The sequence below is a fragment of the Hemiscyllium ocellatum genome, chromosome 1, assembly GCF_020745735.1.
Source record: "Hemiscyllium ocellatum isolate sHemOce1 chromosome 1, sHemOce1.pat.X.cur, whole genome shotgun sequence".
Classification (NCBI taxonomy): Eukaryota; Metazoa; Chordata; class Chondrichthyes; order Orectolobiformes; family Hemiscylliidae; genus Hemiscyllium; species Hemiscyllium ocellatum.
The window spans coordinates 21,000,627-21,025,730 of NC_083401.1; the positions used below are offsets into that span (position 1 = coordinate 21,000,627).

A 25,104-nucleotide genomic window follows, 5' to 3' on the forward strand; every position below is an offset into this window, starting at 1 on the left:
TTCCCTACCTTTTTTTCTCTGCTACATTAATGCCTGCATCGACACCACCTCGTGCTCCCACAAGGAGGTTGAACAGTTCATTAACTTCACAAAACACATTCCACCCAGACTTCAAGTTTACCTGGACCATCTCAGACACCTCCCTCCCCTTCCTCGACTTCTCCATCCCCATTTCCGGCAAAGGACTCAACATGGACATCCACTACAAACCCACTGACTCCCACAGCTACCTGGACTACACCACTCCTCCCTCCCTGCCTCCTGTAAAAATGCTATCCCTTATTTCTAATTCCTCCATCTCTGCCGCATCTGCTCCCAGGAGAACCAATTCTATCACAGAACGGCCCAAATGGCCGCCTTCTTCAAACAGGGCAATTTCCCCTCCCACATGGTCGACGATGTCCTCCAATGAATCTCCTCCACTTCCCACACCTTTACCCTTGAACCCCACCTGCCCAACTGCAACAAGGACAAAACCCCCCTCCACGCCCCTCCCACCCCCTTCCTCATCTTCCACCCCACCAAACTCCAGATACATTGGATCATCTTTTGCCATTTCCGCCACCTACAAATAGACCTCACCACCAGGGACATATTTCCCTCGCACCCCTGTCTCTATTTTGTAGAGCATTCCCTCCACGACACCTTTGTTAGGTCCATGCCCAACACCAACCCACTGTCCCGTCCCGGCACCTTCCCCTGCCACCCCGAGTAGTGCAAAACCTGCCCCCACATCTCCCCTCTCACCTCCGTCCAAGGTTCCAAAAGATCCTTCCACATCGAACAGAAATTCACTTGTACTTCCACATGTGTCATCCACTGAATCCGTTGCACCCAATGTGGTCTCTTCTACATTGGGGAGACAGAATGCCAATTTGCGGATTGTTCCAGAGAACATCTCTGGGACACCTGTACGAACCAACGCTACTGCCCTGTGGCTGAACACTTTAATACCTCCCTCCTACTTTGCCAAGGACATGCAGGTTCTGGGCCTCCACACTCTTCAACTCTGATCTCCAGCATCTGCAGTCCTTACTTGCTCCCAAAGAACTTGATCTATCAAGCCGAATGTCAGTCTGGGATCCAACTTGTCCAATAACAACAACAGCTGGGATCATACTAAAAGATGCATCTCAAAATCAAAACAATGTTTAGTTGCTTTTAGTTTATACATTACAATACAATTCTCAAGCTTCAAATTCATCACAACCACTATTTCCTCCAGGCTGTGCAGCTGTTCTGTGGGCCCATGCACAACAATCAATCAGTTTGCAAACAAGCTTCTCCAGACACTGCTGACCACTGACCTCAGAGGTCCATGTAGCATCCAGAGAAATTAAGAGGAACATTAAGTCACGACATTCCTTTACCACTTACTATGGCCACTGGATATATATATATTTATTTTTAAAAATGTACAAGTCTCTGTTGGGATCATGTCATGATGAAAAACAATAACATTTAAGTCTTGTCATATACCATAAATCGTTCAGAGTCAAATTCCTTCTTCTAATTTCTGTTGGAAACAGAACTCAGACACCATGCAAGAACAGGAGCGAGATTGACCACATGATCAAAGCATACAATAAAAGAGAAAAGGTCCCTCAGATTGACAGACAAATGAGTAAATCAGAATGCCAGGAAGAATACAAACTCTTTCGAAGTGCTGTTAGCTAATATTGGTTAGAAAGAAAAATACAACTGGAAATGAACAGCAAAATTATATCAATGTAACAAAAAATCTTAAAGCTCAGATTGTTGATGTTAGAAGATATTACGGGAGGAGTTAAAATGAAAATTGGATTGGTGAGTGCCAAATATAATTATATGGACAAAATTAAAATATCATACGATGCAGGAACAGAAGTTTGGCAATTGACCCATTCAATGAGATGTGATTATCCTCAACTCCAGTTTCTTGCCTTTTCAATCATAAAAAAATGCTACCTACATGAGAAGTGGTTGCAACAGAAATTTGAAATAACAAGAGGGAAATTATTTTCAGCAATGTGCACAACCTTAGTTATTAATCTCACGTACCTTGGGAGCACTGATCCAAAAGTTTTGGGAAAAATAACCTGGAAGAAGAATACTTGCATTAATGTTTCATGAAATTGGTATTTGGACAAAACATGATATGCCTCTCAGTGAAATGTCATACAAAGAAATCTTTAAATTGCTAAAAAAAAAATGAAGCTTTCTGTTGTCACTGCAACTTGCAAGTTTGAGGTTTTTATGTTCTGATCAAGTTCATATTCCAATCTTTGTTATTATTCACTTTACTATACTATGATCAACCTTAATACTGGCATCACACAAATAAATAATTCATGTGGAAGCAGTGTAACTTTCAAAGTTTTGCAATTAATAATTACAAGCTTTTTTTATTTCAAAACAATAACTATACAAAAGTCTTCAGTTAAAACATATAAAACTTTAAACCAAGAATCTTTGCACTAGGGGAAAAAACAATTAAAGGCAGTTTCTCAAAGTAGACTTGCTCCCAATTGCAACTTCAACTAATCCATGTGAAGCTTTTTCAAAGATTACTCATCGTGTGATTTGACAGCAACATTAAGAGAAATTAATACATCTTACCAAAAGATCCTGAACGAACTAAAATTAAGGAATACTGACAAGAAAACTAAATACACCTTCACTTGTGAAGTGAAAGAGCACATTAATCAGCAAAAATGAAGGCAATTAGTGCAGGCAAGGGACAGCAATCATAGAATCCCTATAGTGTGGAAGCAGGCCATTTGGCCCATGGAGTCCTCATCAAACCCTCCGAAGAGCATCCCACTGCTCCTCCCCTCACATTCCTAGCAACAAATAAAGAATAGATGTACTTTTATTGACTAACCTTAGGAAAGTTGACACTTTAGTTCTACTAATAAAATCTAATTACTATGGGCATTTTTGAATTACAGGGGTCCCCAGTAAACGAATGTCTGACTGATGAATGTTCACACTTACGAATGACATCCTATATGCCCATTAATTTTAAAGGCCCAACATGACCATCCATTTACATTTATAAATGTACATTTTGTATTTTATTGTATCGTGTTCTGACTTGTATACAAATTTACTTAAAAACATGGTCAGGAATGGAATCCCGTTTGTGATCTGGGGTCCTCCGGTATAATAGTTTGACTCTCATGAAGAATTTCATTTCTATCACTAACATATTAAGGGACAAGTTGCCTCCCAGCACTAACAAATGGAAAAATGAAGCCAACTTATAAACTTAGAAGCAACAGTTTGAATAATATCTGAAGAACTAATATTTAGTAGGATTATTGAGACATTGACAAAGCATTTTCAGAATATATCAATAACCATCAGCAACCTGTGACATCAACTTGCATGAGTATTTGAATCAAGTTATGAACTCTATATTATGTTTGAACCTTTTCAAAGGGAATTGACTAAAGCAGGAGAAAGGGAGGACTGCAGATGCTGGAGACCAGAGTTGAAAAATGTGATGCTGGAAAAACACAGCAGGCCAGGCAGCATCCGAGGAGCAGGAGAATCGACGTTTTGGACATAAGCCCTTCTTCCGGAATTTTCAGGATTCCTGAAGAAGGGCTTATGCCCGATACGTCAATTCTCCTGCTCCTCGGATGCTGCCTGGCCAATTGACTAAAGCAGTTGCTACTATATGGTGCTTTTCATGATTATCAGATGTCTCAAAGCACTTTGCAGATAGTGAACACTTCTGGATATATAGTCACTGCTATATTCCAGGGAATAATGTAGCTAAATTGGGCACAGCAAACTTTCTCAAACAATGTTCTAATGAGGAACCATTTTATTTTTTTGGCCATGTTGATTAGAGGTCAATGGGATTGGCTACAACACCAGGGATACCTTGCCTGCTCTTCTTTGAATTAGTGCCCTGCGACATTTCACAGCCCAGCATTTGTGACTCAAAAGGGAAGAATGCTACTAAAAGGAACTTCATACAGAACAATGGCAAAATTGGTCACAGAGGTGATATCTGACAAAAGTCAACATTATGCAGTAGGATATGAGTGAATATTTAGAGAAGTATTTGATTGATTGTTGTGACATGCACTGAAATACAGTGAAAAGGGGGGGGGGGGGGGAAAGAGTGAGGGAGAGCAGGATAGAGATCATAATCAATATTAAAGAGGTTCATTCAAGAGCCTGATAAAATGACGGAAAATGATGTTCTTAAATCTGTTCAGATGTGTATTCAAACTTTTATATTTTCTGTCCGATGGAAGGAAGAGAGTATAACTGGGTTGGGAGGAGTCTTTGATTATGTTGGTGGCTTTCTCGATGAAGCAGGAAGTATATATGGAGTCAATGGATTGGTTTACATGATGGACTGGACTGTGTTTATGACACCCTGTAGTTTTGGTCTTGGGAAGAGCAATTGCTGTATCATGCTGTGATGCATCCAGATGGGATTGAAGAGGCATTGAGGTCTAGGGAGAACATTCTCAAATAACATCCATAGAACTAAACGTAGGACTTCAAATGGTGAGTCGAGAGTGTGTGTTGGAAGAGCACAACAGGTCAGGCAGCATTCAAGGAGCAGGAAAATCTGTGTTTTGGGCAAAAGCCCTTCATCAGCCCTTTCCTGATGAGGGGCTTTTACCCAAAACCAAATTTTCCTGCTCCTCAGATGCTGCCTGACCTGCTGTGCTCTTCCAACACACACTCTCGACTCTAATCTCCAGTACCTGCAGTCCTCACTTTCGCCCTTCAAATGGTGAGGCAAAGTGATTTTCAGATGCAGAAGAAACAAGATTTGAAGTACTGTAGTTAACATGAAATTGAGAACTGGATTGCATTAGACTTGGAAATGGACGAGACCATGAAGAGACCTGAACATGAGAAGAATTTTGAACTGGAGGTACATGTTGAACTTGATTCACTGTTTTCTGATAATATCATTAAGGGGCAGCACTTGAATGAGGAAAAAAGGTAGTCAAAGATGCATCCTTGAGGGACATCAGAGGTGTGGCAGAAAGGAAACGACTGCTCAAGATGCTCTAGTTATTGTAGACTAAACTTTAAAATAATCTTCTTGGAAAAGTTTTAGAATTTCGTTAAAAGTTCTTCTCAAAAGGGAGAGAATTTAAGACAGAATGAGTCACAAAACTGTTACGGCACAGAGGAGTTGACCAGACAGCAGGCAATACAAGACCTTATCCTGTGCAATGAAATAAGTATTAATGAATGATCTCAATGTAAAGGTATCCCTAGATAGGAGCAACTATAATATAATTGAATTTTACATTGATTTTGGAGGGAAAGTGCAATTCAGTTCAAAAATAAGAGAAATCACAAGGTCTTGAAATTACAGTTGCCAAATTAATTTGAAACATATACAGCCCACTCAGACTGTGCCAGCTCTTCAAATTGTCTGCTTTATCTCATGCCAATCTCCTGCCTTTTCTCCATATCCTTGTACATTATTTCTATACAAATAGTCATCCAACGCTGTCCTGAGTGGCAGTTTCCAGTCAACCTGGTCAGCTACTGAAATGCAGAAATCTTCTGACAATTCGATACCAAAAAATTTAGCAATAGTTGAATACATCTCATCATATTTATACTACCCAGTATAAAGAAGATAATTATATGTCAAGATAGCAGCTTCACCAAATGTTTTAACTGAAAGCAATCCAAACTTAAGGCCATAATCTTTAATGCCATTAAAAGGTCAATCCAAACTGAGGTGACTGCCTGGTTAAAGCAACTACAAGTTTTGGTCATATTCACAGCTACATAAGTTTCTACTGTGCATGGTGTGTATGTAAATTTTAAATATGTGAAGTGATTCTGATACTTTTAGGTTTCACTCTACAACAGGAAACAGTCTCACAGATCAGTAAAACTAATACACATACAAACTAAGGAAAAATGAATTTGGAAATACAATGCTATAGAGGAAACAAGAAGTGAACAACTGAAAACTGAAGATAAGGAAGGATGGTAAAAGAGTTATAACAGTGTGAAATAATAACAATTTGAATAAGGTGCAGAACTAATTAGAAAACCAGGCTTGATGAATGGTTTACTAGAAACAAAAGATATTAGATGCTTTCACCATGTTCAGTGTTCCTTGAACCTCACACAAGATATAGCTTCCCACAATAATACCTTCCGGTGTTTAAGAAGTTACCCTAAACTGCATCTGTGCTGTGGAGGGTATTTCTTATTGGCAGCCTAGTTACCTCTGCTAGGAAGTAAGTGTATGGCGTAAAGGAGAAAGAGCAGTCTATTCAGCCCATCAAGCATTTCCAAGTGATCATGAATAATCTTCTATCAAAGTACCATATTCCTGCTATCTACCCAGGCCCCTTTACACTTTTGGTCTCTAGAAATCCATTTTAATCTATATATAGATTGGAAAAGTCAAACGGCCAAATGTAGCCTAGATGAGGAGTTCAAAGGATGTTTTTTGGGATAGTTTCTGAGAACAGCATACTCCGGAAGTGACCAGATAGGAGGCAACATAAGATATGGTTAAGAGTGTGGTTTTGGAAAAACAAACAGTAGGTCAGGCAGCCTCCGAGGAGCAAGAGAATCAACGTTTCGGGCATAAGCCCTTCATCAGGTCAGGGTGAATTCTTAGGCCTGAAAAGTTGATTCTCCTGCTCCTCTGATGCTGCCTGACCTGCTGTGCTTTTCCAGCACCACACTCTTGACTCTGATCTCCAGCATCTGCAGTCCTCACTTTTTCCTAATACAAGGTATGATATTGTGCATTGAGATGGGATTAATAAATGATCTCAATGTGAAGACAGCCCTAGATAGTAGCAAGCATAATATGATTTGATTTTACACTCAGTTTGAGGGAGAGAAGAGCTCGACACTTCTTTTATAATTTTAAGACAGAAATTGTGTTAGCATGAAATTACAGCTGGCTGAAGTGAATTGGCAAATTAGGTTGGAAGATTTAGAGACAGTGGCAGAAATACTGAACAGATACATAGAGTCTTAGAGGTGTGCAACACAGAAACAGATCTTTCGATTCAACTCCCCCAGGCCGACCAGATATCGCTAAGTTAATCTAGTCCCATTTGCCAGCATTTGGCCCATATCCCTCTAAACTCTTTCTATTCATATATCCATCTATCTAAAAGATGGCTTTTAAACATTGTAATTGCATCAGCCTCCACCACCTCCTCAGGCAGCTCATTCCATATATGCACCACACAGAAAAGGTTGCCCCTTCGGTCCCTTTTAAATCTTTCCCCTCTCACCTTAAACCTCTTGTTTTCAATTCCCCTATCATGGGGAAAAAACCTTGACTATTCACCCTATCCACATCCCTCAAATTTTACAAACCTCTGTCAGGTCACCCCTCAGCCTCTGACACTCCAGGGAAAACAGCACCAGCCTTTTCAGCCTCAAAACCTCCAACCCTGGCAACATCTTTGGTAATCTTTTCTGGGCCCTTTCAAGGGTAACAACATTGTTCCTGTAGCAGACAGGCCAGAACTGAACACTGTACTCTGAAAGCAGCCTAACCGATGTCCTGTACATCCACAACATGACCTCCCAACTCCGATAATCAATGTAATGATCAATAAATTCCTCCTTCACTATCCTGTCTCTCTGCATTCCACTTTCAAGGAATTATGAACCTACACCCCAAGGTCTCTTTGTGTGGATCATTCCTTGGAACCTTACCATTAAGTGTATAAGTCCTGCATTAATTTGCTCTATTCTAATTTGCCCTACAAAAATGAACATTCCAACAAGAAAGAATTATTATAAAAGGATAAACTCACCGTCCAAGAAGAAAAAAAAAATTATGCAAAGACAAGTGGCAGGTCAGAAGACTGAACAAAACAAAATAAGACTAATAGTAAAGCACGACAGAAAGCCAGCCAGAAATATAAAAATATCAAATGTTTATAGAAACTATTAACAAAAAACATTAACAAAGTTCAAGTGCTGGTCCTACAGGAGACGAGACTGGAAAACAAGAAAACTGCAGAGGAATTCATCAGATATTTTGCATCAATCTTCACTAAAGTTACAAGTAATATCCCAACAAAACAGCAAAAATAAGGAAATGGAAGATAAGGAAAAGCTCCATATTATAAAAGAGGAATGGTGATAGTACAGGAGAAAATAGAGGAAATTTACCAGAATGGTGCCTCAGCTGGAGAGTTTCAGTTATAAAGAGAGATTGGACAGATTGAGGTAGTCTTCCTTAGGCCAGAGGAGATTGCAGAGGAAGTGACTGTGGTGTATAAAATTATGAGGGGCACGGAAAAGGAGATAGAATTAAATTTTTCCTCTTGATGAAGGGAACATTGACCTGAATGGGTAAGGGCATAACTTTAAGGTAAGAAGCAGAAGGTTTAGAGAGGATGAAAGGAAGAGCTATTCACCCAGAGGGTGCTGAAAGTCTGGAACTCACTGCCTCTAAGCTTGGTAAAGGCAGAAACCCTCATGACATTTAAGTAGAATGTAGATGTGCACTTGTGAAGCACACAAGATTATGGGTCAAGGGCTAGAAACTGAGATTAGACTGTATACTTGCCTGTCAAAAACAACAACAGGGCGAAGGGCCTTTTACGTGCTGTAGATCGTCATGACTCTTTGACACAGAGAAATCAATCACCAGAGAAGCAGTATTGAGTAAGCTGTTGGAGTAATGAGCTAACAAATGCCCACATTCTGATGAACTAAATACTAGAGTCTTAAAAAAAAGCGGCTAATAAAATAGTTGATGCACGAGTTTTAACTTTGCAAAACTCCGCTAATTCAGGGATGATCCCATTGATTGGAAAATAGTAGATGTAACTCTAATCAAAAGGGGAAGACAGAAAGCAGGAAACACAAGACCAGCCAGATTAAAATCTGTCACAGGGAAAATTTTAGATTAACAATGATCTATTAGTAGGGAAGTTGGTAAATTCAAGGTAATCATGTAAAGGCAACATTGTTTTGTGAAAATTTAAGCTTACAGAATTCTGAGAGGCCTGGATAGTGTGGACATGGAGAAGACAGTTCCACTTGTAGGAGAGATTAGGACACGAGGGCACAGCCTTAGAGTGAAGGGAGGACCCTTTAGAACTGAGCCGAGGAGGAATTTCTTCAGCTAGCAGGTGGTGAATCTATAGAACTCATTGCCACAGAAGACTGGAAGCCAAGTCATCGAAGACCAAGATGATAGGTATGTGATTAGTAAGGGGATCAAAAGGTTACGGGGAGAAGGTAGGAAAATAGAGAAACAGATCAGTCATGATCAAATAGCAGATCAGTCCTGAGGGGCCAAATGGCCCAATTCTGCTTCTAAATCTTATGGACTTCTGAAATCACTGGAGTTCTTTAATGAAGTAACACGTGGTCTGGGTAAAATGAAATTGGTAATGTGCTGCACATCCAGGAAGTATTTGATTAGGTGCTACACAAAAGGTTTTTGTATTTTTTTCACAACTTATACAAAACAACTTAGGTGAAGAGATTGAAGGTTCAGCTGCCAAAGATGACACAAAGATAGAGATGTACATGGTAACAACCTTCGATCCAACTTTTCCAAGCCGATCAGGTATCCTAAATTAATCTAGTCCCATTTGTTAGCAATTGGCCCGTATCCCTCTAAACCCTTGCTATTTCTATACTCATCCAGATGCCTTTTAAATATTGTAATTGTACCAGCCTCCACCACTTCCTCTGGTAGCTCATTCCACACATGCACCACCCGCTGCACAAAAACATTGCCCCTTAAATCCCTTTTAAATCTCCCCTCCCCTCACCCTAACCCTAACCCTGCTGTCTGGATGCCTCCACCAGAGGGAAAAGATGTCTGAATTTTCATGCCCCCTGAAATGGTTCAGTACAAAATCTGATACAGACAGTAAAAGTGAGATCCTGCTTTTATTGCATTTAAACAATCAAATTTTAAAAAACCCACTGTTCTTCCAAGTTGAACTATAGTATATAGCATGTATGCAAGAATATAACTATTTATAAAATTAGTTCTGAAAAGCTGCAGTGCTTGAACTATGACAGCATTGGCAACCTGAAATTCCAGTCACACACAGCCATGTTTTACCACATAGCTCTGTATCATTGTTTAAACAAAAAGCATCATCATGCTCTGAGCCAGTTCAAGTTTTTTTTAAAATATAAATTCACGGGATGAGAAAGTCACTGGTTGGGTCAACATTTATTGCCCAGAGGGCAGTTGAGAGTCAATCACATTGCTGTGGGTCTGGAGTCAGACATATGGCTAAGGATGTTTCCTTCCGCAAAGGACATTAGTGAACCAAATGGGTTATTCCCTGATAGTCGACAATGGATTTGTGGCCACCTTAATTTCAGATTTTTATTGAATTCAAACACTAATGTCTGCCATAGCAGGATTTAAACCAGAGTCCTCAGAACATTACCTGGGTCTCTGGATTAACAGTCAAGTGATAATACAATTACGCCATCACCTTCCCATTGTGTTCTCAGTACTATAAGTTAATCATAGTTATAAAAATGTCATGGGTTCAAATTTTATAGTTACGGATTCTACTGCAGCTGATCAAAATTATGTGGAATACGTTATTAGCATAGCAGAGTTCGAGAGCTCTTTAGCCCAAACTGGTCCATGCTGACTAAAGTGTCTGTCCACGTTAATCCCATTTCCCTGCACTTGGCCCATATCCTTTCCATATTCTAATCCTTTCCTATTCAAGTATTTGCCCAAATGCCTTCTAAATGTTGTTAATGTACCTGACTCAACCATTTCCTCTGCCAGCTCATTTCCTATGCATACCATCCTCTGTGTAAAAAAAAGTTGCCCTCAGGTTTCCCTTTATTCTTTCCCCTCTAACCATAACGTGATGCCCTCAAGTCCCCGATTCCTCATCTGTGGGAAAAACTGAGTCTATTCACCCCATCCATTCATATGATCAAAAAAAAATCCTAGCTTGTCCAACCTCTCTATGCAACTCAGACCCTGGAGTCCTGGCAACATCCTTGTAAATTTCTTCTGCACTCCTTCCAGTTTAATAGGATCTTTCCTATAGCAAGGTGACCAAAACTGAACACAATACTCCAAGTGCTTGTTTGTTAAATCTCAGAAGTCAATAGCTAAGAGTTGCCTTAATTATCAATTTAAATTAATTTGTGTTTTGAAGACGAGTTTACTGGCAGTCAGAATAAAAAAGGTCTAAAATTTTAAGTTAATTTAATGAACAAATCAAGTACATGTACTGAATTTATAAACAGTATATGCAAATAGTACATTCACAAGTCTCTCAGCTAGGATGCACTAAGTATTTGACTTAGAAATACAGAATTTTCCTTGTGACTCAATAGCTTTATCACAGATAAAGGTGGTGGGCGGCACGGTGGCACAGCGGTTAGCACTGCTGCCTCACAGCACCAGAGACCCGTGTTCAATTCCCGACTCAGGCGACTGTGTGGAGTTTGCACGTTCTCCCCGTGTCTGCGTGGGTTTCCTCCGGGTGCTCCGGTTTCCTCCCACAATCCAAAGATGTGCGGGTCAGGTGAATTAACCATGCTAAATTGCCCGTAGTGTTAGGTAGGGGTAAATGTAGGGGTATGGGTGGGTTGCGCTTCGGCGGGTCAGTGTGGACTTGTTGGGCCGAAGGGCCTGTTTCCACACTGTAAGTCTAATCTAATCTAATCTAAAAGGGCTTTCAGGTAGAAATGGTTGCTGACCTCTGAATTACAGTCCAAACATAATCTTGTAGGAAAGCTTTTGGACTCTAATCCTACATATTTCTACAGCTTAAAATGCCAACGTCTGTTTATAACTTACACAATTGTTACAGTGCAGAAAGGGGCCACTTAGCGTGCCTGTACTGGTTCCACTGCTCCAAATTACCTAGTGCCAGTTTTCAAGTATTTTCCCCATATCCATGCAGATCACTAAATAATCATCCTACGCTCTCTTGAATCTGCCTCCACCAGATTTCCAAGCAATTCATGCTATATCCTAACTATTCACTGTGTAAAGTTTTTTTCCGATGTCATCCTTGTTTCATTTGCACGACTACATTTTGTTCTACATCACCCAAGGACATAATTTTTGGTAACGAAAGAAACAACTGTGGGTGCTGGAAACCAGAAACAAAATAAGAAATTGCTGGAAAAACTCAGGAGGTCTGATAGCACAGAAGGCCGAGTTAATGTTTCAGGTCCAGTGAGCCTTCTTCAGAACTGCTGAGTTTCTCCAGCAATTTTGTTTGTGACATAATTTTTGATTCTGTAGAACTCTATACCGCACTCTTTCAATTGAATTCCAGTCTCTGGGATAAGTTGCTCACTTGTGTCAGCCTTGGTGAGCTTCAAAAGAGAGCTAGACCAGTTTTTGGTTGGGAAAACAAAAAGGAATCTCATTACCCATAAGTTAACAGTCAACATAAACAAAGACAGTCTTCTGGATAAGGTGAGGACACATTTTTTGTCGATTTATTTGCCTTTGTCTTTTTGTTTCCTTGGTATTTTTGGCCACTCCCAGATGGCGTTTTCCTCAGGATCAGGAATGTCTAATCATGGTGCTGTAGGCATCATAAATATGGGGCATGATAAACCATCAACATTTGCCAATGATAGCAATTCAGGGATCAGTGTTGGAATAATCAAAACAACATGGATGACATTCAGAGGAGATGGAGTAAGGGCAAAGTAAAGAAACAGTACAGCAGGTGAAAACAAAATGCTGGTGTAGACATGTTGTCAGGAACTCATTTCGATTTCAAATTCAACCCCCGGGAAGGGACCAGAGTGCATTTCTTTCACATAACTATTGAGGAAAAGACAGAAATAGTGACTGGAGAACTAGTTTCCTGTCAAATACTAAAACCAATATTTTCACTCATCCTTATATTTATAGTTATGGAGTCATAGAGACATACAGCAATAAAACAGACCCTTCGGTTTAACTTGTTCATGCTGAGCAGATATCTGAAATTAATCTAATTCCATTTGTCAACATTTGACACATATTATTCTAAACCTTTCCTATCATATGCGCATCCAGATGCATTTTAAATGTCGTAATTGTACAGCCTCCACCACCTCCTCGGGCAGCTCATTCCATATATGCACCACCTGCTGTGTGAAAAAGTTGCCCCTTAGGTCCCTTGCAAATTTTTCCCCTCTCACCTTAAACCCTAGAGCTCGAGTTCTAAACACCTTTAAACTGGGGAAAAGACCTTGACTATTCAATCTATTCATGCCACTCATTATTTTATAAACTTCTATCTAATGTGAAGAAATTTCTCATTCAATATCAAACTGACAATTGGACAATTTAAAGACTATGAAAGGTTTGAGACTTGTGAAGTGAACTTGAGTGTTATAAGCATCAATGGTGGAAACAGATTGTGCAATTTCAGATCATGTCGCAAAGGCATGTATAGGAAAGACAGGAGAGATAAAGGATACATCAAAAGTAAGTGTACGGGGTCAGGAAAAAAATGTACTGATGAGGAGTCTCTGGTCACATCTGAACAAGTACAAATGGAATGACAAAAGTAAATTTAGCGCAGATGTAGAGAACCATAAGTCCAAACAAAAATGCTGAAAGTACTCAGTAGGTATGGCATTAGCTGTCAAAAAAAGTTCAACCATCAGCTCAATGACAGATCTCTCAGCGCACCATTTGCTTTAGAAAGATTAACCTCCCCAGCTGAAAATTCACCATCATACGACAACTCAAGTAGAGTTAAGTATAAAAGATTCGCATATGCAAAATGTTTTTCGATCAATCTGTAATACATTTCAAGTGGACAGTTAACTATTTGCTAAAGGTGAGCAACAGGAAAAATGTCAGAAGTTAAAGAGATTTACAGTATTACACTAGCATTTTAATGGCACCTGTGTTCCATGGTTGAGCACTGTGGGTCAATACAGGTAGCAATAGCACCAATGACGAATGCAGACTGAACTTCAGAGTCGGGATGCATCTGGATAGCCTGCACAACATCAATAATGTCTGTGTACCTACAAAAATAAAAGGTGCACGTGTGAATTGAAAGTTAGGTACAAGACCAGCAACAATTTCTAACTGTAGAGTGAGAAGTTGAAGGGTCTGAGAAAAGGTCAGAGCAGTCTCATATTTACCACCAGGAGTTGCTTAGTAGAGACTTATATTTTGAAAAATTGTAAAATTTAACTGAGGCAAGGATCTTGTGGAGCAGTTGTAATATTCCTATTGGAGGAAAGTGAGGATTGCAGTTGCTGGAGAATAAGAATCAAGATTAGAGTGGTGCTGGAAATGCACAGCAGGTCAGGCAGCATCCGAGGAGCAGGAAAATTGATTTTTCGGCAGGAGCCCTTCATTAGAAATGAGGCTGGAAGCCTGAGGGGTGCAGAGATAAATGCGAGGGGATGGGGCTGGGGAGAAAGTAGCTATGAGTGCAGTAGGTGGACGGAGGAAGGGGTAAAGGTGATAGGTCAGAGAGGAGGGGGGCCGCCCCCCCACACATCACCTTTATCCCTTCCTCCATCCACTTGCTGCACTCCGAGCTACCTTCTCCCCAGCCCCACCTCCTCCCATCCCTCAGGCTACCAGCCTCCTTCCTGATGAAAGGCTCCTGCCCGACACGTTGATTTTCCTGCTCGTCGGATGCTGCCTGACCTGCTATGCATGTCCAGCACCACTCTAATCCGTAAGATTTCTATTTCTGAGCCAGGAGGTTTAGGTTCAAGTCCTGGTCGTGTCACAACATTTCTGAACAAGTTGATTAAAAGTATTTACTATTTAATTGAAGTATTTTTCTCAAAAAAAATATAATCACACTCACAAATAAACTAGAGGTTTTCCAAACCTTTAAAAACCTTTGGCATTTTCAAACAATTGAATAACAAATCAAGTCAATAGGGTTAAGCTTGATGGAAGAATTCAAATTTATACATAAAGAAAACAAAAAAAAATATTGGAATAGAGCATACAGCACAGAAATGCACCCTTGGGCCCAACTCATCCATTCCAATCAGATATCCTCAACTGAACTAGTTTGACAGAAATCCCTCTAAACCTTCCCTCTTCAATGTTTTTTAAATGTAGTTGTATTCACCTCCAACACTCCCTCTGGCATCTCACTCCACATGTGCAACACCCTCTGTGAAAAGGGTGCCCCTCAGGTCCCTTTTAAAATCTTTCCCTTCTCATCTTAAATCTACATCCTCTAGTTTTGGACTTCCACACCTTGGGGGAAAGACCTTCACTAATCACCTTATCTATGTGCCTCATGATTTTATAGACCTCTGCAAGGTTATTACGCAGCTTCCTTATACTCCAGGGAAAATATTCCCAGCCTACCCAACCTCATCTTATAACTCAAACCTGACAACCAGAACTGTATGCAGTACTCCAAACGTGGCCTTACCAATGTCTCGTACAGTCGTAATATGAATTCCAACTCCTAAAGTCCCCTGACCAATGAAGTCAAGCATGCCATGGGATGGTGGTTAGATCGTCTGCGATTGGTGATGGTCATAGCCTGACATTTGTGGGGTGTGAATATTACTTGCCATTTGACAGCCTACGTCTGGATATTGTCCAAGCTTTATTACATTTGAACATGGATCGCTTCAGTGTCTAAGGAGTTGCAAATGGTGCTGACCATTGTGCAATCAGCAAACATCCCACTTCTGACTTTATGATGGAGGTCATTGATGAAGCAGCTGTAGATGGTTGGGCAGAGGACACTACCCTCTGCCCAAGGGGCGGCACGGTGGCACAGTGGTTAGCACTGCTGCCTCACAGCACCAGGGACCTGGGTTCAATTCCCGCCTCAGGCGACTGACTGTGTGGAGTTTGCACGTTCTCCCCGTGTCTGCGTGGGTTTCCTCCGGGTGCTCCGGTTTCCTCCCACAGTCCAAAGATGTGCGGGTCAGGTGAATTGGCCATGCTAAATTGGCCGTAGTGTTAGGTAAGGGGTATATGTAGGGGTATGGGTGGGTTGCGCTTCGGCGGGTCAGTGTGGACTTGTTGGGCCGAAGGGCCTGTTTCCACACTGTAAGTAATCTAATCTACCCTGAGGGAACCCTGCAGAGATGTCCTGGAGTCTGGATGACTGACGTCCAATACCAAAGCCATCTTACTGTGTGTCAGGTAGTCCAACTGCTCTTCTCTTAAGCCCTTCTCTAATAGGGCTATCTACATATTGATTGAGAAAGTTTTGTCAAATACACAAACTCCTCCCCATCAAGCCCTATTGGCAGTCCTAGTCTATGCTTGAAAACTTAAAATTCCCAAATATTGTCATGCCGTTATTCTTAAAGCTACCTGTGATTTCCTGACATATTTGGTCCTCCATTTCCTGCTGACCACTTTTTTGTGGTGGGGTGGTGGTGCTGCAATTGACTCCCAAAGTAATAACCCGCTTTTTATTTTTTCCATTTCCCTGGACAATCCTTCAGGAATATCCTCTATGTACTGCTGTCAAGTTTTCTCTCATCAAAAACACTACTCCCCTTGTCTCATGCCTCACCTTCTACCCTTCGCATAGCTATACCCTGAACATTGAGCTGTCATTCTTGTCCCTCCCTCAAGGAGCAGAAGAATTGATGTTTCTGGCATAAGCCCTTCATCAGGAGCCCATTCATAAGCCCATACCTGATAAAGGGCTTATGGCGAATCGTCCATTCTCCTGCTTTTTGGATGTTGCCTGACCTGTGGTAACTTTTCCTGCACCACATGCTCGATTTTGATCTCCAGCATCTGCAGTCCTCATTTTCTCCTTGTACCTCCCTCGGCTATGTTTCTGCAGTAGCTATGATATTGCACTCCCACGTTCCAATGCATGACCAGAGGTCATCTGCCTTTCCGGTCAGGCCTCTCGCACTGAAATAAATAGTTTAATTCATCTGTCTTCCCTCTGCCATGCTCTTGCCTGCTTTGTCTACTGAACTTGTTCTTTTTAACTTCTGTACCAGACTCAATCTTCTGTTGTCTCACTGTTGATGTCATTTGTACTAGTGTATGCAACCACCTCTGGCAGCTCATATTTCCTATTGAGAATTCTCTGCAATCACTCTGACATTATTTACCCTAGAACTAGTAAGCAATACACCATCCTGAGTTCTTGCTCCTATCTGCAGAAATGCACGTCTGTACCCTTGATTAGATTGTCTCCTATCACAACTACTCGCTTCGACTTTGCCATAGCCTGCATTACAGCAGAGCCAGTCGTGCTGCCAAAGATCTGGGTGCTGCTGGTATTTTCCAGAAAGACCATCCCCCTCAACAGTATCCAAGACAGTTTACTTTTTTTGGGAGGGGCATAGCCACAGGAGATTTCTCCACTATCTACCTCTTCTGGCAGTCAATCATCTACTTGTCTGCACATGCAGTGTAACCATCTCCCTGAAGCTACTACCTAGGACACTCTTTGCTCCTTAGTACAGCCAGGCCCACTTCCTGCAGACACAGTCACTAGGGTTTGCTTCCAGATCTCTCAAATTTGACAAGAAGAACATACCTCTTCATTAAGTGCCATCGCTGTCCCTTTAACAAGCAGCAGACTTGTGGGCAAAATAAGTTTTGCCCTTACCTTGTTGCTGCTTGCCCTCTTCAAGAAAGCCTGGCATTCATGTAGCCTCACTCTTAAATAGAACCAGCAGCACCTTGCAAAAACAGCCAGAACAAGACACAACAAAGTCTCCTCCACCACCCCCCTAGTCTGAACTCCCACACTCTGCTCAACTTCACCTCAGTACAACAGGATCTTGACTAGGTGGGCCAATGGGCCAAGGTTTGCTCACCCTTGCTGGTCGCACTCTACAAAGAGTACTTCAGGTCTATCTTTTATCACATAATGCCTGCAAGAATCAAATCTAATCAGATTATTTACAGCATATTAAGTCTGTGGGCGAAGGTTTCTTTCTGGCCTGTCAGCTCGCCATCAACTTTTCTTCTGGGGACTTACTGGGGAGTTGAGGGAAGGCGTCCACTCCTTCAGAATGCCAAGCCCATGTTATATTTATCTCTTCTACCATTTACTTTGCATCAATATCTTGGCAATTTCTCAGTCCTTCCACCAAATCACCCATGGGAACAGTTCCCCCAGATCTACTTTTTCCAAGATGAGCCAATTTTGAATATTCCTATAAATCTCCTTTCAATAACTATGGAGAGAAAAGGGCCCCTTAAAGAACAGCAGTGCTGCCTACATGTGGAACCACAGAAGATGGGAGTAGATATTAAATGAGTATTTTACATGGAGAAGGACATGGAAGATGTAGAATGTGGGAAAATAAATAGCATCTTAAAACTGTCCATATTACAGAAGTGGTGGTGCTGGACGGCTTAAGATGCATTGAGGTGGATAAATTCCCATGACCTGATTAGGTGTAACCTTGAACTCTGTGGAAACCTAGGTAAGCGATTACTGGGCCCCTTGCTGAGATATTTGTATCACTGATAGCCACAGGTGAGATGTTGCAAGACTGGGGGTTGGCTAACTATTTTAACAACGTGGTAAGGAAAAGCCAGGGAACGATAGACTAGTGACTGTGATGTCAGTGCTGAGCAAGTTGTTGTTTGGAATCCTGAGGGACAGGATTTGCTTGTATTTGGAAAGGCAAAGACTGATTCGGGATAGTCAACATGCCTTTGTGCATGGGAAATAGTGTCTCACTAACTTAACTGTGCTTTTGAAGAAGTACTGAAGAGGATTGATGAGGACAGAGTAGTGGACGGAATCTTTATGGACTTCAGCAAGGTGTCTGACAAGCATCCTCATGGGAGACCAGTAGTGTGCTACAAGGATTGGTACTGCTTTTTGTCATTTTTATAAATGATATGGTTATTATGTTTGCAGATGACACCAAAATTGAAGGCGTAGTGACAGCGACGAACGTCACCTCAGAGTACAATGCGATCTTGATCAGGTGGGCCACTGGGTCAAGGAGTGGCAGGTAGATGGAATTTATTTGAGATGCTGCATTTTGGAAAGGCAAATCAGGGCAGAACTTATACACTTAATGGTAAGGTCCTGGGAAGTGTTGCTGAATAAAGAGCCCTTGGAGTGCAGGTTCATAATTCCTTGAAAGTGGAGTTGCAGATAACAAGATAGTGAAGCCGGTTTTTGGTATGCTAGCCTTTATTTGTCAATGCACTAGGAGTTGGGACTTATAGACCATTTTTGGAATACTGCATGCAATTCTTGTCTCCCTGCTATAGAGAGAATGTTGTAAAACTTGAAGGGGTTCAGAAAAGATTTAAGGATGTTGCCAGAGTTGGAGCTACTGAGGTTTTAGAGAGACAGAATTGGCTGGGCCTATTTTCCCTGGAACATTGGAGGTTAAGGGGTGACCTTATAGAGATGTATAAAATCATAAGGGACATAGATAAGGTGAATAGACAAGGTATTTTACCCGGAGTGGGGGAGTCCAAAACTAGAGAACACAGGTTTAAGGTGAGAAGGGATAGACTTAAAAAGGGACCTAAGAGGCAATGTTTTCAATAGAGACTGGTGCATGTATGAAATGATCTGCAAGAGGAAGCATTGAAGGCTGGTAAAATTACAATATTTAAAAGGCATCTGGATGAGTACATGAATAGGAAGAATTTAGAGGGATACGGACCAAATGCTGGCAAATGGGATGAGAGTTATTTATGATATCTGGTCAGCATAGACGAGTTGGACCCAAGGTTCTGTTTCCATGCTGTACATCTACAAATCTAAGTAGATCAATCAAAGCAGAGGTTCGGGTCCTGAGGCCTGGGAACCCTCAATGTATAACCTCCATCCAGCCAGAAAAAAAAAACCCATTTACTGCCTTTCTTCATATCCATGCAGCCACGATCCATTTAATTTTGTGGGGTTTAACTGTACTGACAAGCCTGTTATGCGGTACTCCAAACTTCTTTTGGAAGCCCACATTAATCAGACTTAGCAATCACATTACACTCATGGAACTATCTAATCAAGTTAGTTGAGCATAATGGTGGTGTGTCTCTCTCTGGCTTTAAGATTGCTTTTGACTCTATCATTGGGAAAGTACTTGGAAGATCCTGTCAAAGGTCAGCTTCCAGAAAATTCAGCAACATCCTCCATTTCCTCTACGATGCTATGTCAGCGATGGTCCTCACCGACAGTAAAACAGCAGAATCCTTTTAGGTCAAACAGGGATATGTTATTGCCCAAACTATTTTGTCCATCTTCATCAGCATCATTTTTCATCTTGTCAAGAACAAGCTTCAGAGTGGTGTGGACTTTTGTCCACAGAATGGATGGAAAGTTTCTCAACCTCAAATGTTTGGAAAACTAAAAAGAAAATAACATTGATCTCACCTGTGAAACTTCAGTATGTGGATAATAACATTATCTCTACACTCTTGAAAGGTGAATCTTCCAAGTTTTGGTTAATGCTTTTGACAGAAGCATTCTGAAGAATTGGTCTCAAACTCAAGATAATTCAGATCTTTTACCAACCTTACCTAGCTCAATTTCTGGTCTATCCATTAGGCAAGGTCAACAGAGAAATCTTCTCACATGTGGAACATTTCCCCTGCCTGGGAAGCTATTTCTCATCCAAAGCTGACATTGAATATGATATTGAATTTTTGCATCAATCTGTCAGTACCGCCTTTGAATACCCAAGGATAAGACTCTTTGATAACTTGATACAGAGACCTTTGTGTATAAGGCAATGATCTTTCTCTTCTACAAGGCTCTGAAATATGGACTACATATAGATACCACCTCAAGGCCCTTGAGAAGTACCCTCAAAATTGTCTGAGGCAGACTGTCCGCATCAACTGGAAGAACAGGGGTACTAACATCAGCATCCTTGAAGCAGCCAATAGCATCAGCATCAAGGCCGTGATCATCCGAAACCAACTCCATTGGGCCGGTCCCATGCTTCAGTTCTGACTGCCAAAGTAAATTATCTTCACCCAGCTCAAGGAAGGAACTCAAACAAGAGGACAAACAAAGCATTTAAAGACTCTCTAAAGGCTTACCTCAAGAAATATAACATATATGTCAACACGTGGGAGATATTTGTTCAGAAGAAACCAACTTGGATTTCTTGTATGAAGCGACACAATACTTTAAGACGTAGAGGTGTACAACACAGAAACAGATCCTTCAGTCCAACTCATCCATGCCGACCAGATATCCAAACCTAATCTAGTCCCATTTGCCAGCACTTGGCCCACATCCCTCTTCCCATTCATATACCCATCCAGATGCCTCTTAAATGTTGCAATTGTACCAGCCTCCACCACTTCCTCTGGCAGCCCATTCCATACATGCACCACCTTGTGTGAGAAAAAGTTACCCCTTAGGTCCCCTTTACATCTTTCCCCACTTACCCTAAACCTAACCTCTAGTTCTGGATTCCCCCAACGAAGGTAAACGACTTTGTCTATTTATCGTTGCCATGCCCCTCATGATTTTATAAACCTCTGAGGTCACCCCTCAGCCTTTGACACTCCAGGGAAAACAGCCCCAGCTTATTCAGCCTCTCCTTATAGCTCAAACTCTGGCAACATCCTCGTAAATCTTCTTGGAACCCCTTCAGGTTTCACAACATCCTTCCAAAAGGAAGGAGACCAGAATTCCATGCAATATTCCAAAAGTGGCCTAAGCAATGTCCTGTACAGCCACAACATGACTTCCCAACTCCTACACTCAATACTCTGACGAATAAAGGAAAGCTTATCAAATGCCTTCACCAGGACTACACCTATTCCTATAACATGGAATAGGCAAAAAGAAGAATGGATCAGGACTTAATTTTGTGGCTGGGAAAGGCAAGGTAGAGATCAATGTCTGATTAGTGAATGCCAATCAAATGGAAAGCTTTTCTTTCATTACTTAATATGCTTGAGCCAGCAACAAGGTATGCTACATACCACATTCTAATGATTTCCGCACTCTGACTTGGCGGGTGCAACTTTCATGTAAAGTACATTGTTACACTGAATTACACTCACCCTGGTGTCACAATCAGCAGCCTCATTTTCTTTCTAGAGTATACAGATTGATGAACAGTCTGAATCCGTTGTGCTTCAAGTATATTTGAAAGAAAGCGATGGATTTGCCCAACATTGAATAGCTCACAGTTATCTGGCATTTGACGGTAAACTGACCACCTTTAATGAAAGGAAACCATAATTAGTCATAGGAAGATTTATTGAACCACTTCAGATTATTTGCTTTTCTCAGACAATTTTTGTATACTTAAGCCATGTTGCTACTGAAACAGAATATTGAACATACTTAGTAGATCCAGCATTTGGATTAACAATTTAGGTCAATGACACTGTTTCCAACCCACAGATACTGTCAGATTGAGGTATTTCCTTTATCTAAGTATTTTCCTTCTGTATGTGGCACATAACTTGTTCATTACTCATGCTTAATACTGATATTTTAGAACTGAATAATAAACATGTGCATTCCATCCTCACATCAAACTGCGAAACTATAATCCAAGAGCCCAGGCATCCATAAAGCTGAATGCATTGCTTAAAGACTGGAGTGGAACAGCTACTATTTAGTTTCAGGTCCTTTCTACCATCTTGCTGCACAGTTAACCAGAACACTGGTTTTAGCATGGCTCCAGTGCCCCATAAATTGAAAACAATATAGATTAGATTAGATTACTTAGTGTGGAAACAGGCCTTTCTGCCCAACAAGTCCACACCAACCCTCCGAAGAGCAACCCACCCAGACCCATTCTGCTACATTTGCTCCTTCACCTAACACTACGGGCAATTTAGCATGGCCAATTCACGTCAACTGCACATCTTTGGACTGTGGGAGGAAACCAGAGCACCCAGAGGAAACCCATACAGGGAGAATGTGCAAACTCCACACAGACAGTTGCCCGAGGCGGGAACTGAACCCGGGTCTCTGGCGCTGTAAGGCAGCAGTGCTAGCCACTGTGCCACAATGCTGCCCATAAAAATAGTAGGGGGAATGCATCATGTGGGAAGAGATGTGGCAATTTAGGTAGCAAATGTGGAACAAAGAGGTGGAGCGTACAAACTGAAAAGAGCATAAGTGTACAAGTCCAGAGATTGCAAAGAACAAATCCTATAAAGCAATGAATTTTTTGAATATGGATGAGAAAAAAAAGCATGCGTAACCTTATGGCCATTACAAGTTGCAGGGGGACAAAATCTAGGGATCAAAGATCGAAGGCTACATGACATGCTGAAAATGCAAGAAACTAGAAAAAGGTGGTGAGGTAGTTCAGCCAGCTAAAAGCGTCATAGCACAGTAGTGAGGTAGGAAATTACTTTGACAGCACGAAGTGTAAAACTGATTTGAGTAGAGACAAGAAATGAGACAAGGATGACTTCAGGGAGCGATTTATAGGCCTTTATAAGTAAAAGCATACAGGAAAACATAAATAGCGTGTGTAACAAAGGAAACACAATAATGAGAGATTTGAATCTACATAGAGATTGAACAAATCAAACTGGAAAAGGTGGACTGGAATGAGTTCACAGAGTGTATGGAGTTGCATGCTCCGCAGTCAACCAAGGTAGTGGCTATTCCAACCAGATAATGAGCAGTGAAACAGGGTTAAAAAAAAAACAACCTCTTCGGAAAAATGATCACATAACAGTGATCATAACAATGAAATTTCACATTCAGTTTGGGGGTAAGAGGTGTGCTATAAAAGTCGGTGTCTTAAGTTTTAATTAAGCTAACAGCATGGGTAGAAGGGCAAAATTATCTCAAGGGAAAGAATTGGGTTAGAATTGATGACAGCAGAGATGCTTTGGGAATATTTTAAGGAGATATTTAACAATTGGCAGCAAACACTTGTTCCAATGAGAAAGATTATTGAGAAGGATGCATCATTTATAGTTGAATACAATGTTAAAGATAATATCAAACTGAAACAATCTGAACTGTAACATTCGCACCACACAAATTCCAGACAATGACCATCTCACCACTGCTCCTTGACATTCAGTGGTGTTATCATCACTGAATCCCTCCACTACCAACATCCTATTCACATCAAATACCATTGACCAGAAACTCAGATGGACTCACCACATGAACATTATGGCTACAATCGCAGGTCAGATGCTAGGAATACTACAGCAAGTAATTCACCTCCTGAGTCCCTAAAGTCTGTCCACTATCATCAAGGTACAAGTCAGGAGATGGATTATTTCCCATTTGCCTGGAATAGTGCGGCTCCAACACCACAATCCAGGTCAAAGCATCCAATCTCACCACCACCAGTGTATACTATCTACAAGATGCACAGCAGAAATTCACCAAAGATCCTTACATAACACCTTCCAAACCCATGACCACTTCCATCTAAAAAGAACAAATGCAGCATATACCTGCGAACACTACCACCTTCAAGTTCACCTTCAAGCTATTCACCCTCCTGACTTGGAAATATATCACTGCTCGTTCCCTGTCGCTGGGTCAAAATCTTGGCATTCCCTCTCTAAAGGCATTGTGGGTCAACCTACAGCACATGAACTGCAGCAGTTCAAGAAAGCAACTTCACCACCACCTTGAGGACAACTAGAGATAGACAACAAATGCTGGCAAACATGAGACACAGTAGAGAGATCCTTACAGCGTGGAAACAGGCCATTTGGCCCAATATGTCCACAATGACCCTCCAAAAACCATCCCAGCCAGACCCATCCCCCATAGTGCTTACCACTGAACCACCACGCTGCTTCAGTAATGCCAGTTTACCATAAATTAAATTTTAAAAAGTGCATAAAATCTTCAAAGATACATCATAAGTTATTGTTTCTTAAAAATCTAACCCAAATCATGACTAAACAAAGAAAAAAGAGAAAATGGAGTATGAGAAAATGTCATCTTGTAATAGAAAGGCAGATTCCAAGAGTTTCGACAATTATTGACATAGACTAATGAAAATTAACATTGATCCTTGATGGTGTGTGTAAAGAAATTCGTGGAGATATTGAGCAGTTCTTTTGTGTCTGTCCTCTCTGTAGAAGACTTGGAACATTTCCCAATGATATTTGAAAACCGAGAGTAAACAAGACAGAGGAACGCAAAACATTTACCAGCAACAAGAAAAGGTGATGAGAAAAATATCAAACCTAAAGCCTGACATGTCCCAAATGGTCTGTATTCCTAGAGTCCTGAAAATAGCAGC

General features: G+C 41.1%; 1 protein-coding gene across 1 annotated transcript in view; it reads right to left on the reverse strand.

Annotated features, from left to right (window-relative positions):
• dnaaf9 (dynein axonemal assembly factor 9) overlaps positions 1-25,104 on the reverse strand; it is a 208,770-nt gene that overhangs the window by 27,800 nt on the left and 155,866 nt on the right. Inside the window, exons 27-29 of the mRNA XM_060840002.1 lie at positions 21,920-22,078; positions 13,843-13,968; positions 2,041-2,078 (exon numbers count right to left, since the gene is read on the reverse strand). Coding sequence (XP_060695985.1) covers positions 2,041-2,078; positions 13,843-13,968; positions 21,920-22,078 — 323 coding nt within the window. The remainder of the gene's footprint in view (positions 1-2,040; positions 2,079-13,842; positions 13,969-21,919; positions 22,079-25,104) is intronic.